This window comes from Chaetura pelagica, unplaced genomic scaffold (assembly GCF_000747805.2).
Source record: "Chaetura pelagica isolate M959 unplaced genomic scaffold, ChaPel_1.0 scaffold250, whole genome shotgun sequence".
In the NCBI taxonomy this organism is placed as follows: Eukaryota; Metazoa; Chordata; class Aves; order Apodiformes; family Apodidae; genus Chaetura; species Chaetura pelagica.
The window spans coordinates 31,087-49,080 of record NW_009951929.1 but is presented as its reverse complement, the minus strand read 5'-3'; the positions used below and the strand labels follow the sequence as shown (position 1 = coordinate 49,080).

Sequence of the window (17,994 nt, the reverse complement as noted above, 5' to 3'; positions counted from 1 at the left end):
AAGATGCCTGTGTCAGGTTTAGATCCAACTCCTTTTGGGAGCTTAACTTGTCCTTCAAGAATTTTGTCTTTATCTGTATGACTGAGCCCACAGGCTTGTTAATCCAATGTTCCCACCCAAAGAAGGAGTCTCATCCTCTCCCTTCCCTACTCCCATCCCTTGTTTTCCTGTTGTGGCAGCACAAGCATTTCTCCAGCTAGTTGGTCCAGAGGTCTGACCTGGATTCAACAAACCCATTTATAAACAAATACAGCTCATGCCAGTGGTGGCAGTGGGATGGAGTGATGGGAGGAGAGGAAATGGCCTCAAGTTGTGCCAGGGGAGGTTGAGGTTGGATCTTGGGAACAATTCCTTCCTGGAAAAGGGTTGTCAGGCCCTGGCCCAGGCTGCCCAGGGCAGGAGGGGAGTCCCCATCCCTGGAGGGGTTTCCAAGCCCTGGAGATGGTGGGAATGGCAGCAGTGTCCTGCTGCTGCTCCTGGTGAGGACAGCAGGGACTCTGTGTTCTGTGTGATCATAAGGGACAGCAGGAGGGCTCTGCAAAACCTTCTCCTGGGCCATATCCTCTCTGGAAGCTGCCACAGATTATCCTAGACTCACAGAATGGTTTGGGTTGGAAGGGAACTGAAAGATGATCTAATTCCAACCCCCCTGCATGGGCAGGGACACCTCCCACCAGCCCAGGCTGCTCCAAGCCCCATCCAACCTGCCCTTCAACACTGCCAGGGATGGGGCAGCCACAGCTTCCCTGGGCAACCTGGGCCAGGGTCTCCCCACCCTCACAGCCCACAATTTCTCCCTCCCATCTCAGCTCCAGCTCCCTCTGCCAGCTGGAAACCCTTCCCCCTGCTCCCATCCCTCCCTGCCCTTGTCCCAAGCCCCTCCCCAGCTTTCCTGGAGCCCCTTCAGGCACTGGGAGCTGCTCTCAGGTCTCCCTGGAGCCTTCTCTTCTCCAGACTCAACACCCCAACTCTCCCAGCCTGTCTCCAGAGCAGAGCTGCTCCAGCCCCCCCATCACCTCCATGGAACTGATGTCTCTATAGCCCATCATTTCCTCCCCCAGCCCTTCCAGTCAGCTCCGTATTTTCCATGAGCTCTGCCGTTGCTTTTATTCTCTGTGGGATCCATGGGGTTTTTTTTTTTGAATCTGAGATCAATTGAGTCCCCCTTTGCTTGAATTCTGTGGCCATTTTCCTGCCAGAACAAGTGTCTTCAACCCCATGTTGTTGGCTCCCCCAGGTTGGCACTGGTGCCACAGTGGCCACGCTGGCCGACGCCTCCGAGTTGCCAACCACAGTGACCGTCGCACAAGTCAATTACTCTGCAGTGACTGATGGAGAGGTAAGAACCTGGGTCGTGTTCACAGCGCACAGAACTGAGCAGAATTGTCCTCTCTGAACTTCAGTCGGGAGAAACATTTTCTAGCATCAAGTGGTCACAGGAACACCAAGCCTTTCTTCCCCACCCCTCCGTTTGGAGGATCAGCACACGTGTGAACGTGAGGTGGTGTGAATTTTTATGTAGGCAGTGCTGAACTGTTGTCACCTTGACTCAGGACTCTGCAAATGCAGTTATGGTGGAAGCCTCACTCCTGAATTTCATAATTTTCATATCTCTGATAGGTGATTTATGTTGTGAGATCTGCTGTAGCAGATAGAGACTTAATGACCTGCACAAGTGCACGTTCCTGCATTCATATTTAGTAACTGCTTTGTGTGGGTCCTGGGTAACTGCTGTGGGTCCTGGGTGCTGGATGGTCAGTGGAGGGTTGGGAGGGATGTTTTGAACCTGTGGTTAGCAAAAGAGGTTGCTCAGCTCTGGACAAGTCCTGTGAGTCTTTGGCCATGGATCTCTGGACAAAATGGGACTGTTCCTTTGCTGCAGCTTTTAAGGAGGTTTGCAAGGCAATCCCAGAGAGAGACTTGGGTAACTCGTCATGGGGGTTGGTCTCTTCTCCCAGGGAACAAGTGACAAAACAAGGGGGAACGGCCTCAAGTTGTGCCAGGGGAGGTTGAGGTTGGATCTGGGGAACAATTCCTGCCTGGCAAGGGCTGTCAGGGCCTGGCCCAGGCTGCCCAGGGCAGGGGGGGAGTCCCCATCCCTGGAGGGGTTTCCAAGCCCTGCAGATGGTGCTGAGGGACATGGGGCAGTGAGGACTGGGCAGGGCTGGGGGAATGGTTGGACTGGAGGACCTTAAAGGTCTTTTCCAACCAGAACAATTCCATGAACCTGCAGATGCACAGAGGGGAGGCAGCAGCAGGTCCTGCCCAGTTACTGTTACCTTTACTGTGCAAGTTTCTTCCACTGCTTCACAACTGGGTCAAGTTGCTTCTATTGAGGACTTGATCAGACCATTTCAATCCCAACATCTGAACACTCCAATTCACATGCATTTATTTTCCTCCCTTTTATTTAATTGAGTAACAACGTTTTTGTGTGCATTTAAGGAACATTCCTTTAAAATTATGAAGATTTTTTTAAAAAATATATATATATTTATATTTTTTACCCTTTTCACTAAAAACCCCACCTTAAGACCGGGCTCCAGGTTGTTTCCTACCCTTTTCCATGCCAGAATTTCTGTAAGGTCTGGTCTCCTCTGCATGGACAGGCTGTCACAGCGACAGGTGGCAGCACAGAACAGCTTTGCTCTGCACCAGGGCCTGTTCCCATCTCAGACCCACGGTGGAACAACCAGGCTCTGGGGCCATGACCTTGAAGTACTTTGCAGCTGCTTTGAAGGGTTTTGCAGACCAAGTGATACCTCCTGAGACCTGAAAGATGTTTTTCAAAGGCACAAAGAGGTATCAGGGAATAAGAGCAGCTAATTCCCAACATGAGGAGAACATCTAAGCAATATCTTGGGCAAAATAAAGGTAGGGAAGTAAAGTTGCCCTGGGGATGGGTGCAGACAGATCCCCAGCCTGCTGGCAGCTGCTCTAGGGACATTTTTGTCCTGCTACCTCGTGCTGTGTGAAGATCTGAGTTAGTTCTGAGCAAATCCATGTGTTTAGAGGATGCTGAGCAGCAGGGAGCAGGTATCTCAGCAGCAGAACCTTTGTGTTGGTGCAGTGAAACACCTGGACAATCCCCACTTCTCTTCCAGGCTTGACCTTGCCCCAGGTCTGGAACAGCTCAGGCATCTTTGCAGGCTGCGCTAGGTCACCGTGGAGACCTGCCTGATCACTCAAATGTGTACTGTTAGGTGTTTGCACACATGTATGTCTGTTCCTCTCCTGTATGATGATGGGAAGGGTGTCTTTCCCAGCTCAGGTTCACTTCAGTTGGGTTTCAGCAACGAGAACCACACACTCACTCTGACTCTCCTGCCCTCTCCTACCTGCGGCTTCTTCCTCTCCGGGCCCTCCCAACTCGGTTGCATCTTTCCTAAAAAGATGTTTGCCTTCTCTAAAAACAACTTCCTTTCTCCTTTTCGCCATGCACTATCTCACTGCTTCCTCCCTTCTTTGGATCCTTCTGCCCAGGGTCAGCTCTGGGCACAGGAGAATGAAGCAGTTGCCATGAACGTCAGACGGCCGGGGACGGCTAAAGAGCTCCGACGAACGCCAGTTGTGCTTTTGCCCAAGTGCTGGAAAACCAGATTGGCAGCTGCTGAGGAGTGTGTGATAGATGTGAGTGAGAGCACAACAGGTTCTCTCTCCTTCTTCATCCTGTGATGGGACTAACCCTTTTCTCTTGCCCAAAGGCAGCAAAATTGACTTGCCCTTTTGTGGGGAGCCTTGCGCCAGCTCTGCTTCCGTGGACATTTGAGCTTCTTCCCTCTTAACAAATTGAGGGGTTTTGGGGCTGTTTTTTTTTTTGCTTCATCACCTTCTCTGGCATTCTTATTCGTGTGTCTCAGCAAGATGGTGAGTGGTCTGAAACGTTTGCAACAGGTTGCCCAGGGAGGTTGTGGCTGCCCCCTCCCCTGGCAGTGTTCAAGGCCAAGTTGGATGGGGCTTGGAGCAACCTGGGCTGGTGGGAGGTGTCCCTGCCCATGCAGGGGGGTTGGAACCAGATGATCTTTAAGATCCCTTCCAACCCAAACCATTCTGTGGTTCATGGGGCTGAGAATAGTGATGGGAGGGTGGGAGGAAGATCTTCATCTTGTAAAGCAGCCAGTAGGCTTTGTCAGCTGATGGGTCTTCCTGCTCCACTTCTTCAGTATTTTTTTTGGTCCAGTGCATATTTTGGCTTCCCATCCTGGTGGATTTTGTGGCCATGCAGCCCATTAGCTCATGAGCAGGGAAGTCCCAAATGGAGGAAGGTGGGCAAGGTGGAAAATGAGCAACCAAGACTGGGTGAACTTTAAATGATATGCAACTGATCTACACAAAGGTCTGAAGGGAGGGAACTGGAAGTACCTGAAATACCTGAGCAGGGTACTTGCCATCTGCCAGCTTCTTTTATTATGTATATTTCTGCAGCACAAAGAAATTCCAGTTGGCTCCAACCCATCCCAGTTCACAAGTGCTGTGCAAATAAATCCTGAGTGGGAATGTGGACTGTTCCCTGGAGTGACAGGGGGTGGGTGGAGACCAATGGAAACAGTGAGGCAGGATGTGATCCATGCTGGGCTTCCAGCATCTACTTGATGAACTGGGAGGCAGTGATCCCAGTACAGTAACAATCAAAGCTGTCCAGTTTTGTGGTGGACCTGGCTGGACAAAAGGGATTTGTGGGAGGTTGGGGGCTCCACAGGTGTTTATGGGGGTGTGTGAGAAAAGTTCTTGTTTGAAGACTGACCACATGGAGAGCAGCAGCTAAAATTGGGGGTGGACTAGAGGAACTCCCTCATGGCTGATGGAGGATTGTAGGGTCCAGCAATGTTCTCAGGTGGATCCCAAGCTTCCTCCTTTATTTCCCCCCACCCCTGTCTCTCAGAGTCAGGGCACGGGCAGGATTCTGCAAAGACCTCTCGAAACTGTCTGGCTCTTTCATTTTAGGAAGCAACTGTGCATCGGGGGGATGATGTCCAGTCTCAGGGCCTTTCCTGTTGTCTGTTGGCCACAGGTGGAGCAGAACTGGGCAACGCTACAGGGGGGTGAGATGACCATCCAGACGACGCAGGCATCGGAGGCCACGCAGGCGGTGGCATCGTTAGCAGAAGCAGCAGTGGCAGCATCTCAGGAGATGCAGCAAGGAGCAACTGTTACCATGGCACTCAACAGGTATGGGGGAGAGCTGAAGGCCTGAACCATCCACTCGTGACCATTCCTTCTTATATATTCACTCTTAATGGTGCAAAGACCCACGTGTGCAGTCCCAGTAGAGGCTTTTGTGTAGCAGATTCCTGGGTCAGCCCATGTCCAGGTGGCTGCAGGACAGCTCCTCATTTCCACTGTAACCAGAGAAGAAGACTGACATGGAAATTTCCTGAAAGAGAAGAAGCTGGGATAGTAACTTTACCCTGTAAATGATCTTGTAGAGCAAGGGTTCAGTTACAGAACTGAGTTTGCTGAGCAAGGAGGAGTTGTGATGTGCTAGTAGCACCTTTTGAGCCTGCTGGTCTGGGTTTCCCTCAGTATTATTAGTGCCTAAGGCTGAAATATCCTGTGGTGTCTGTATGGTCTCTTCAGAAATCAGGATCTCCTCCAAAGGCCCAGTGTTCTGGGGATTGCTCCCAGATGTGTTTCTGAAGGTGAATGAGCTGCAGGGGTAATGCTGCCTCTACACCTTGGAACGAGCTCTTTTAGATCTGTGGTTGTACTCAGGTTACCAAGACCCACAGTGTAGTCCTCTACAGGTCCATGCAGCAGGAAGCAGTGCCTTTGGTCAGCTCTGGTGAGTTCAAGCTTTACCTGCTGTTCTCAGAAGCTGGGAATGGCTGTGGCACAGCAGAGCTGCACCCTGGGAGAGCAGGAGCACCACAGGAAACCTGGGAGGCTTCCCAGTGCTGAGGTGCAGACAAAACATCTTCCTCTTCCAAACAGGGATCCTGCTCCAGGGGCTGTTGACTGAGCAGCCATGGGTTAGGACAAGGCACAAATCCATACTGCTGGTGGTTGGAGTGAAGCTCCAAGACCACATTGTAGGCACAAATTGGGTCTTTTGACAAGAGCTTGTAGTGAGGGGACAAGGGGCAGTGGATCAGAACTGGAAGAGGTTGGACATTAGGAAGAAATTCCTCACTGTGTGAGGGTGGGGAGAGCCTGGCCCAGGTTGCCCAGAGAAGCTGTGGCTGCCCCATCCCTGGCAGTGTTGAAGGGCAGGTTGGATGGGGCTGGGAGCAGCCTGGGCTGGTGGGAGGTGTCCCTGCCCATGCAGGGGGTTGGAACTGGATGCTCTTTAAGGTCCCTTCCAACCCAAACCCTTCTGTGATTCTATTCTATCATAAAATAGGGGGCATTCAGCATCTTGCTTCCAAATTACAACTGAGTCATGGACACACCTAGAACTGTTTCTGTTCTGGTTTGAGCTAGAACAGAACCAATTTTCTGACCAGATCCAGGTCCATCAGATAGTTCTTTCCTGCTACCATACCATTAAATTAAGCAGGTTTTTTGCTGATAGTTTCACTATGAAGTTGCCTTTTAAAAGCCAGTGAACTATTTTAGGACTCTGTAAGAAGAACAGCCAAAGTAACCAGGTAGGGAATTGCAGGGCAAAAGCCCCACCTCCTGGAATCTGATTTGCAGGCTCTGGATCCTGCACATTTCCAGGTGTTAGATTTTTCTCTGTATTTTTGAGCAGTTCTTCTGGACTCAAAACACCAGAGTGCTCTTGATTTCATTGCATCCCATCACCACTAGTTGCAGCTCTTAAAGTCACAATGAGCAGTTTCTTTTCCTTTATTAGCTTCAGAAATTGAGAATCTTTAGCAAAAAGAAGCAAGGTGAGAACTAAATAGGAATCCTTCAACAAGTCATTTAGCCTCTGCTGTGCCTCAAGCTGGGATCAGACCTGTGTATTCCCAGGAAAGCTTGTAGATCAGGACTGATGCAGAGCCTGTAGCAGAATTCCAGTGGGAATGAGGGGCCTTGCTCCTTATTTCCCAGTTTGTTGTCACCCTCTTTGTCTGCTGCCTGTGCCAGATCTGGAGACCTTTCCAGGTGACTCTCCTCCACCACCATTCCATGTGGAATAAGTGCACTTTTCCCTTTGCCACAAAAAGCTCCTTGTAGCTTCAGCTTGTAGGACTGTGGTCTTTCCCCTGCCTGTAGGAAGATCTCAGCAGGGCTCTGGTCCTTGAAAGCTGGTGGATCTTCCCAACTCTGGAAACTTTGTGCCTAATGGAGCTGAAAGCTGCCATCTCCAGTGGCTGCTGAGTCCTTCCTGGTTCCATGGAGAGCAGGGCATCTGCCAGCAGCCTGACAGCTTGGGTGACCCAACCTCTGTCAGGTTTGAGGGTGGGATTAGGCCTTCTAGTAAAAGAGGATAAAATGGAGGTGGGCAATTAATTAATTGATTTGAACCAATCAATGTTTAGGAGGACACTGTAACTGGAAGAAGCTTTTTATGCTGCAGGTCCTTATTATTTTCAGGGATGCAACTGTAACAGATGAGAAAAAACCACTCAATTGTCCTTGACAGTGGATTCAAATAAGTGCTGTGTGAAATCTGGGAAACAAGGTTACACCAGTCAAGCCCTGGTACACCAGTAAACCTGTGCTCACCCAGGCTGGCTGTGCTGCAGACATCCCTCCTGCAGCCTCATCTCTGCAGGTTCAGGATGGAGTCACAGAGTCACAGAAGGGTTTGGGTGAGAAGGGACCTTTCAAGGCCATCTAATCCAACCCCCTGCAGTGAGCAGGGACATCTTCCCACTAGATCAGGTTGCTCAGAGCCCTGTCCAACCTGACCTTGAATGGTTGCAGGATTGGAGCATCTAGCACCTCTCTGGGAAACCTGGACCAGTGTCTCACCATCCAGGTTAAAACCATTCCCCTTCATCCCATCCCTCCCTGCCCTTGTCCCAAGTCCCTCCCCAGCTTTCCTGGAGCCCCTTCAGGCACTGGAAGCTGCTCTAAGGTCTCCCTGGAGCCTTCTCTTCTCCAGGCTCAACCCCCCAACTCTCCCAGCCTGGCTCCAGAGCTGCTCCAGCCCTCCCAGCATCTCCGGGGCTTCCTCTGGCCTCTCTCCAACAGCTCCATGTCCTTCCTGTGCTGGGGATCCCAGAGGTGGCCCCAGCCCTGCAGGGGGGTCTCAGCAGAGCAGAGCAGAGGGGACAATCCCCTCCCTGGCCCTGCTCGTCACCCTGCTGTGACAGCCCAGGACACACAGGGCGGTTTCTGGGCTCCAGCACACGGTGCCAGCGCCTGTTGAGCTTCTCCTCACCCAACACCCCTAGGTACTTCTCCTCAGGGCTGCTCTCCATGTCTTTGTCCCCCAGCCTCTATTAACACCAAGATTTGTCTCAATCCAGGCACAGGACCTTGCACTTGGCCTTGTTGAACCTCCTGAGGTTCACATGGTCTCATTTCTCCATCTTGACCAGGTCCCTCTGGATGGCATCCCACCCCTCAGGTGTGTCCCCACACCACACAGCTTGGTGTCATCTGCACACTTGGGGGTGGTGCACTTGATCCCACTGTCCATGTGGGATCACCATTGTATTAGCTGAAGGGGATAAGAAAGCAGAACAAGAAAATCTTCTGGCTCACTAGGAGTGTTTAAGAGCTGCTCTGAGAAAAGAGAGAGGGGCCATTTAGAAATGAAAATCCACCCATTCACTGGAGTGAATCCAGTTGGGAAGTGCACAGCATGTAACCAGAAAATTAGGAAAGAGAATTAATGGGCAGGAAATACTTGGAAAAGAATTGGAGTCAATTGGTCTGCCAGAGATTGAGTAGGGCAGTTAAGGAAGAGCATCCTAGGGGAAGCTCCTTGGTGGCTCCTCAAATGTCTTTTCCACAGGAAGGGCTAAAGAAAATACCTACTTTTTTAGTTCATTAAGGTAAGAAAAGGTAGGAGATGAAGCTGGGGGAAGAAGGTGGGTTTGGGAGAACTTTGTGATGAGTGATAAGTCACCAGAAGTAGATAAAAGTTATCCAAAAGGTTTGGAAAAGCCTGGAGAGCTGCTGAAGGATGATGGTCACAGAACTTTGTGCCACCAGAGGGCAAATAAAACCTGATGTCAGTAAATGCAGAGTGTTAAGAAACATCTGCTGTACATACCCAGTGAGGAACTGGGTGTTTTGTCACTGCTGAGCAGGTGTTGTCAAAAGAGTAAGTTGAATCCCAGGAATTAAAGGGAAAGACATAAAGAACAAGCCAGGATTAGGCCCCTGGAGTAATTCCTGGTGTGTCTGCATCTTGAATAGTGTGAGAAATGGTTACCCCCCCCTCAAAAACTGTCTTAGATTTAGAACAAGTCTGGAAAAGACCAGTGATCTGAAGGCAGGACAAGTCCTTGCACACTAAGTGGGCTGTGGCTCTTCAGCTTGGGAAGGAGATTCCTGGGAAGTCTATGAAATCATGAGGAAAACAACAAGGGAACAGTGATTTTCTGCTCCTGGCGCTGTCAGACCTGAGGGCTGCCCAGCCAGTCTCAGGCAGTAGCTCCTGGGAGTGTCATCGTGTCGTTCTTCTTCCCACAACAGCTGCTGAAACGTGGAACTCGTTGCTCCAGGATGGTGTGGCAGCAAAACCAGAGCAGAAACGGGTTCCAGAGGTGATGAAACAAAATCAAAGCTGATGGTGCAGTTTCTGCTGCTGGAAATCGATACGTTCCCGACCCTCGGAAGCTGAGAGGGTGTGGGAAGGGAAGGGTTGTCCATGTTCCTCCCTGCACACCTGATCCTGGCTGTTTTCACAGCAGGATTGCTGCATGGGAAGGACTTTTGGGCTGACCTCATTTGTATGAAGAAATTTAAGAATCCTGTGCTGAGCTACCAATCACTCATTAAGGAGAATTATTAAACCCCTTGGCTGGGGAGAAGTGCTCCAGCCCAGCTAAATACAGAGCTGCTGATGGGATCCTGGTCATGGTAAAAACCTCTGGGCCTGTTCCAGTGCAAGAAGAACTGGCTGAATCACTAATAAAGGGTAGAGCTTGAAAATCTGTAGAGACCTGGAATGTGACAGTGCCAAAAGAATGAGGTTTGTACCCGAAAGCAGAGGCAGGGAGGAGCTGTGTGGTGTGACTTGTTGCCTGGAGATAGACAGGTAGATGTGCTACTTAGGGATATGGTTTAGTGGTGGCCTTGGCAGTGCTGGGTCAGTGGTTGAACTTGAGGATCTTCAAGGATCTTTTCAAACCAAAACGGGTCTAGAAATTGTCTGGAAGCTTTTAGTAAAGTCCCCAGCAAAAGGATGTGAAGGTAAGAAGGCAGGGATGGTCAAACTAAGGGATCTGCAAGCTGAAAAAAAGCCAGTGGAAGCTGCTTCTGCCCATACATTCCTCTTCCACTGTGGATTTTCTCCTCTGAGTAACTTCATCTGGGCCAGGTGAGGATCCCTCCTGACTGGATTTGTTCTCTTTGCCTGGCTCAAATGGATGCTACTGGAAGGGAGTTACTGGTTTGTCTGGCCTTCCTAATTCTCCTTTCCCTTCCTGTGCCCGCAGTGAAGCAGCTGCCCACGCAGTAGCCACGCTGGCTGAAGCCACTCTCCAAGGTGGAGGACAAATTGTCCTATCTGGTGAAACTGCAGCAGCAGTAGGAGCACTTACTGGAGTCCAAGATGCCAATGGTAAGGCTGCAAGACATTGTTTCTTGTGTATGGTTTTCTCCTTTGCTCTCCTCAGCTAGGGGTTGGTTTTTTTTTCTCTCTTTTACTTGAAATGTTAAGTTTTCACTAGTCAACTAGTTCTGGCTCCCTGCCAGGTCACTAACTAGTCTATGAGTTAAAATGGTAGCACTAACCTCTCGTTGACTTCCACTTGCTCTTTGGTTTTGAGGGGAAAAACTGCTCCCCACTCTGTCCCTGCACAGTCCTTAGCAGACTGGGTCAACTAACACAGCTAGTCAGTGCTGTAATAAACTCACCTCACAGTGGAGGAGCAGAGGATGACCAAGGTTTTATTGCACAACTCATTTCCTTCCTTTCTCAAGACTTTCTTGGGGTGGGGGGGTCGTGGCTGCTCTTGAGCAGCCGTGGCTTTTCTGCTTAGCTGGGACCTTCTGGCCACCCCTTCACAGTCGCCCTTGGGTTGTTTGGCTCCTGCCTCATTTGCCATCTTGCCACCACAGTCAACCTCTTGGTTCTGGGGATTCTCTGTAGCATTTCTCACCTCTTACCTGGGTGTCTCTTTCTACCAAGTCTGGTGGCTTTTGCAGTTACTCAAACCAAGCTGGTAGGGAATGAAACCAAATAGAAACTGGTTCAAGAGACGATTCTGGAACGTACAGTCGTGTCTAGTTGGGGCTCACCCACTGCCTCCAGTTGTGCTTTGCTTCTGCCTGATGCCTCTATCATGTTTTCCCACTTTAGAGATGCAACTCACTGTTTATTTCAATTAACTGGAAGGAGGTTTGTCAAAACAAGTCCAACAAGGATGCAAAGTGTGAAGTTGCAAAGAAACATCTCCTCGAGGATGGGACGATTTGGACTTTTTAACTGTCAAAAGAAGAACAAGCATGTGCAGTTGGGTGGCAGAGCAGTGACTTTTTGCCTTGTCACTTTGCATGTAAAGCAGAAACCCGGCTAGATGGGACCTCGAGTTTAACTTCCAGCAAAATCCTTATCTCACAGGGAACACCACTTGTTTTAGAATGTCAATGTTTGCAGCCAAAACGGGTCAGCGGAGGGGAAGGGTCATTTTACTGGGGGTGTTTTGGCGTGATGTGTCTTGCTGTGGAGTCAGCCAGCCTGAAGAGGGAGCAGAAACGAAGTGAAAACCCTCTTCTCGGAGCTGGGAACGCGGCTGATTCCGAGGGGGATGAGTAGGGTGGTGTTGCATTACACCCTGCTCGAGGGGGGATGAGCAGCGTGTGGCTGTCGAAGGAAGGAGCTGCCCCTGGATGCTCCAAACCAGCAGCTAAGCAGATTTGTAAAAGCACGTTGGTGTCCTTGAGCAGATCCACACCCCTGCCTCCTTTTGGGCTGCTTCCAAAAGGCATCTCTCAGGGGCTGGATTCCTCTGGATGCTTCCCCTAAACAACTCTCCTCCTCTGGATGCTTCCCCTAAACAACTCTCCTCCTCCACACCCTTCCTGAGTCACCCTCACTCACCCAGCATTAATAGCATTTCAACTGCAGGCTGGGTTGGGTTTTTTTTAACTTCTTCTTTTTTTTTAATGGCAGCAGAGTTTGAAATCAGGTGGGATTTCTAGTGCATTAAGGGGAGAGGCTGCAGCAGGCTCCTCTGTGCAAACCTCACCCTCAGGCCCTTGCTTTGCTTCCACTCTCCTTCGATCTGCTCTAATCTCCGGTGGTATTAAGGGGAAGGGCTTTGCTGGAGTCCTTGGGAGCTCCATGCTCTTGGTTTTATGATGTAACCAGCTCATATATCTCCCTTAGGGATGGAAGAGATGTTAGTATCCATTCCCTCTGGCTCAGGGGTGGAGAGCAGATGGATTTTCAGCCTTGGCAGTGTCTGCCTTCTTTCTACCCTGCAGCCGAGGGTGTGAGTGGGAGAGTCCTCCTGGACACCAGTGCTTGGGTGTTTGTGCCCTCCCATCAGGAGGAGGTGGAATGGGGAGTTGTTTGGGGCAACTGGGTGCAGGGAGGAGAGGGGAAAAGCACCTGCCAGAGCTGTAAGGGTATTAACCAGAAAATTCACTGCTGCTTGCAAAGTCTTAATTTGCTGATATTTCCAATAAAGGTTTCTCTGTAGGAATGCTCTCACCCTTCCTGGGGGATTCCAATCCCTTACCCACACCACTTTCCCTAGCAGGGTTGTAAATTTATCCCCATCCTATTGATTTGAGCAATTTGTTGTCATTATTCTCTTTGTTTCATGTTTTGTTTCTGTTTCGATGTGACATTTTCCCCCTCTACCCTCTGGCATCTGAATAATAATGAAGTGATACAAGAGAAGCAAGAGGGCTAAAAAGAGGCAACTTCTGTCTGTCTGTGGGATGCTCAAGTCAGAATTCCAGGGAGAAATGGAGCCCAGCAGTGTGGCTGAACCATGAAAGGGCTGCAGATAATCTGGTGATCAGTTACATTGATAGGTAAGGGAAATAAGATCTCCTGCTGCCATGCAGTGTCAGGTTAGCTAAGTGCATTATGGCTTCCTTGCTACTCTGGAGCATCTGCTCTTGAGTCAGGATGCTGGAACCAGTGACCCCATGGCTGGAGCCTCAGATGTTTTGTTCTTAAGTGGCTGGCATTAAGGCAGAGTCATATTTAAAAGCAGAGTCATATTTAAAAGCAGAGTCATATTCAAAGCAAGTGAAGGAGATTGTAGCAACACCAACTTCAGAAGTTTGCTAGAAACTAAAACTGCTTTGGGAAGAGAACACTGCACTCCAGGGCTGCTTTTTGGTGTGGGCATTTGGCAGCTTGGTGTGATGTGCTGGTGCTGACCTAGAAGAGGCTGGAGAAGAGAGAGCAAGAGAGAAACTTGATCAGCATTAGGAAGGGGAGGGGACAGTGGCAGCTGCAGTCTGGACATCTCTCACTGGAGCATCCTCATCCTGCAGCTTTTTGTTTGACATTGATCTGATCAGGGGCTTGAAAGCTGCTGGGGCTTCAGGCTTCCTGGCGTTGTCTTGAAATATTGATGAAGCTTTTTCCTCAGCCTACAGCCAGGAAGGGCTGTAGCAGAGTGCAGAGCTTCCCAGGAAGGGCAGAGCAGACTCTCAGCCCAGGGAAGGTCAGTTTGATGTGTGTCCTCCCAAGCCTGGGGTTGTTGTGGTTCTGTGCAGCCTGTGGCATTTTGAAGAGCTGGTTTGGAGGAGAGAGGGGTGGTGAGATGGGAGCTCCAGCTGGGGTTCAAAAGTAGTGCATGGAAAGAGGCAGGGCAGAAAGAGATGATGTTTGTAAGAGAAGTGACAAGGGGAGATGTGAAATCAAGCCGTGATCAGGGAATTGGTTTAACAGACACAGCCAAAGACCCAATGGGTCCTTCCTCGTCCACCTTGGTCCTCACGTGTGGCACCTGCTGCTCTTTTTCCTGGCCCCAAAGAACATTTTGCTGCTGTATCTCCTCCCTGTGCTGCTGGAATCACAGAAAGCCAGGTTGGAAGGGACCTCAAGGATCATCTGGTCCAACCCTTCTAGTTATATATAGTTTAAAAGAGATGGCTCAGCACCCTGTCAAAGCTGAGTCTTAAAACTGTCCCATGTGGGGGAATCCACCACTTCCCCTGGGAGATTATTCCAGTGTCCTCATGGGGAAAAACCACCACTTCCCCTGGGAGATTATTCCAGTGTCTAACTGTCCTCATGGGGAAAAACTTCCCTCTGGTGTCCAGTTGGAATCTCCCCAGGAGCAACTTGTGCCCATCACCCCTTGTCTTTTCCATGTGACTCCTTGTCAATAGGGAGCCTCCATCTTCTTGGCAGCCCCCCTTCATGTTCTGGTACATGGTAATAAGGTCTCCCCTCAGCCTTGCACTCTCCAAGCTGAACAAACCCATCTCTCTCAGCCTTCCCTCATGTGGCAGGTCCTCCAGTCCTCTGCTCATCCCGTGCTGCTGGGGATGCTCTTTGGAGCACTGGTGTGCCTGGAGGTGGCAGCAGGGCAGCCACACAGGTGGGCACCGAGAGGGACCCACAGCCAGTCTTGCCCTTCTCCATCCCCCTGCTCATCCATAAAATTCCAAACCTGAGTCTCTCTCCACCCAAAGGGAGCTGTGCTTAGGGCCAGGGGTGAGCCAGGATTACCAAGTTGTGATGGAAGCCTGGGGAGATCATCAGGACTCTGACGTGGACAGGGGGGGATTAACAAGCTCTTTGCTTTCGCAAACAGAGCAGAGAAGGCGTCGGTACAGGAGGGTTGTCCTGTCAGTGTGGGATCAACACCCCGTAGCAGCATTCAGGGGGAAATTATCACTGTTGCAGTTGGTGGTTTCTCTATCAGGAGCTGTTTAGATGCTGAAAAGCTCCCAGCTCGGGGCGAGGTTGCTGAGCTCCCTGCAGGAGAGCAAAAAGGTGTCAGGTGAAAACCTGTCCCCACCCTCGCTGCGCAGATGGGAGATGGGGAACCCTCCTCTGGGCAACACAGAGGCCTCCAGCCCTGGAGCACAGTTCCCAGTCCTGTTGGGCTGTGTCTGGGCTGTTTACACTGGGAAGCACATCCAGGAGGGGAAGGTGGGAATCAAGATCCAGTTCCCTGGGCTGTAGTTTGAACGCAGGGGGAGACCCGTGGGCAGAGGGAAGTGCCTGGTCTTGGTTTTGGGTGCTTCAGGAGAGGGAGGTGCAGCACACTGTTCTGTTGGCACCTGGTGTCTTCTTTTTGCATGAGAAAAAAAAAAAAAAAAAGCCCAAACAAACCAAAACCAAGAAATATGTTTGGTTTGGTGCATTCCCTTTCTAGGGGAGATGGACCCAACTGAGTCACTGGCAACTTGGCAGAGCACAGATCAGCTCGTTGGCACCCAAGACTATAGGAAGGGTCAAGCTTTTTGTAGGGTCTTCCCAGTGGGATCACTTTTAATGAGCTGTCACCCTGAAACAGGTATGATTTAATCCCAGTCTGAAGGAGAAGAGAAGAGAAGCATTTTTGCAGGTGTGTTTCAGGTGACAGGGATGAGGAGAGGCTGGTGGCAGCCCCGGCAAGGTGAACTGAAGTTGGAGGAGTCTGAGTTCCTGGGTGCATGTGCTGGGCAGGGCCAGGGAGAGGTATTTCCTAGAGGAGAAATCACTGGGCATGAATGAATGATTGTCAGCAAGGGGCTGTGATGCACTACAAGGAAAACATGTTGGCATAAGCCTCAGTTAAAAGGAGCTTGTTCTGTGTCAAGTACATGCAGTTCCCTACGTGTGCCCTGCAGAGAGGAGGGTACTTGCCTGCAGCTCAGCCCTCTCCACATCTGCACCCTTTCCATGTCAGCAGGTGGCTGTGAGTGGTGAGGAAGATGCAGTGTTGGGCTGGTGGGACACCAGGTTGGATGCCAGCAGTTCAGCTTGGTGCTGCTGGGGCTCTCCCAGCAGGATGAGGGCCAAAGCAGCTCCCAGCCCCTGGACTGCTCTGCTCTGCTCTCACCAAACCTCACAGCACAGAGGATTTCTGCTCGTTTGGGAACAGCTTGCCTTGCTCTGCTGCTTTTAAACCCATCCTGCTGGATCTCATGGGGTTTGCTGCTGTCCTACATGACTCCTGGGCACTAATCTTGGGCAGCACTGGTGGTGTGGTCAGCTCAGGCTGTCCTGGTTGGCTTGGGTTGGACATCCTGGGACTAATGATGAGGCTGCCAGTGACGATTAGGATTTGTCTGCCCACCAACTGGGGCTAAAAATAGTGGCTCAGTCAAGTCCCTCTCCTGCTGTTTCCATTTCCTCTTTGGTCCAACTAATCAGGTGCTGCCTGTTACGTGGCTCTGCACAGCCCAGCTCAGCCAGTGTGCCTGGGTGCTTGGAGTGGAGCTGGAGGTGGGTGCCATGGCCCTGGAGTGCTGCTTGGCACAAGGGCTTCCCTTGGCTTGTTGAATGACCTTGGTGAGACTCTTGAAGGAGACAAAGGATGGTTATTTCTAGGTACAGTTTGGCTTTTGGGGTAGGGTGGCTCACAGGCCCTGTCATTTTATTTCCTTGGGGGAGAAAAAAATCATAGAATCCCAGAATGGTTTGGGTTGGAAGGAACCTTAAAGATCATCTAGATCCAACCCCCTGCATGGGCAGGGACACCTCCCACCATTCCAGGCTGCTCCAAGCCCCATCCAACCTGCCCTTCAACACTGCCAGGGATGGGGCAGCCACAAGAAAATGTTTTGATATGATGAGCACTCGGGATGTACCACAGGTCTCTTTCCTCTTTGCAAAGGCAGCAGTGTTGGAGGAGCACAGGAAGAGCCTCCCAGCTGGTTTTGTGCCCCTCTTTGTGTCCAAGCCTCACGAGAAGTCTCCAGGCTGCTTTGCAGCTCTGAAACACCTTTGGGCTGGGAAAGAGGGAAGGCAGCATCCTGGGAGACACCAGGAGTTGCTCAGCTCCTGGCTTGGTCTGTTGGTGTCCCCTAAAAGTCACTTCTGCTTCCTCCTCGGGTTGTTTGAGAGGGTGTTAGCAGTACCTGAAAGGGAAGGCAGCTTTGTGAGGGTGGGGAGTCACTGCCAAGTCCCTTGCTGCTTGAGCACTTGCAGCATTTCTCCGAGTCCTGTTGGTTTTAGTGAATTCCCATCCAGTCCATGAGCCCTGTCTGGAATGTCTGGGGATAACTCCTGGCTTCTCCCTGACCTGAAGGCATCTCCAGCACCTCTCTTGCCCTCCCTGTGTCCCCTTCCCTGGTGAGTTTTGACATCCATTCCTGTTATCAGGCAGTTGAGACTTACAGGCTCTCCAGCTGTCACAGCTGATGCTGTCCTGGTTTAAGCACAGGCCATTTACCTTCCACGTGTCCTGAATTAGGGGAAATGGACAGGAGGGCTGGGTCTGTTTAAAAATTAAAGCTGATTACAAGGCATTAACATTACATTTAAAGAAATAGGCAGCAGCCTTCCTCTCCTGGTGTAGTTGCAATATGTTCCCTTTTGTTCAGGTTTGGAAGAAGAAGCAGGACTGGTTTCAATTCCAGGCCGGGCAGGATTTCTTCTTTATCCATAAATGTAAAAAGAGGAGCTGCCTGGTGTCTGCTGCAGCTCTGGTCAGTGCCCAGCTCTTGTGCTTGTGCCAGAAAGCTGAAGTTCTTTCTGCTGATGTTGAATTTCTCTTGGCAAGTTCCCATCTCCGGACACAGTGTCCGTGGCTCTGGCTGCTGAGTTGGGTTGGGATCCTTCACCCCTCAGGGATCCCAGTCCTGCAACACATGGATCCACTCTAGGGCCAAAATGCAGCTGTCTCAGGGGCAGCAGGCAGCAACAGAACTGTCTTCTTCCTCTTCTCCTCCCCATTTCCCCCTTTTTTTTTCCCCCTTCCCCCCCTTTTTTTCCCCTTCCCCCTTTCTTTTCCCCTCTTTTTTCTCCTCTTCCCCCCCCTCCCTTATTCCTCTCCCCCCCCCTTATTCCTCTCCCCC

The 17,994-nt window shown here is 50.8% G+C and overlaps 1 protein-coding gene across 1 annotated transcript in view; it reads left to right on the top strand.

Annotated features, from left to right (window-relative positions):
• Window positions 1–17,994, top strand: part of NRF1 (nuclear respiratory factor 1) — a 61,059-nt gene that overhangs the window by 22,342 nt on the left and 20,723 nt on the right. The window contains exons 7-9 of the mRNA XM_009996338.1: window positions 1,238–1,339; window positions 5,012–5,169; window positions 10,506–10,630. Of these exons, the coding sequence (XP_009994640.1) occupies window positions 1,238–1,339; window positions 5,012–5,169; window positions 10,506–10,630 (385 nt within the window). The remainder of the gene's footprint in view (window positions 1–1,237; window positions 1,340–5,011; window positions 5,170–10,505; window positions 10,631–17,994) is intronic.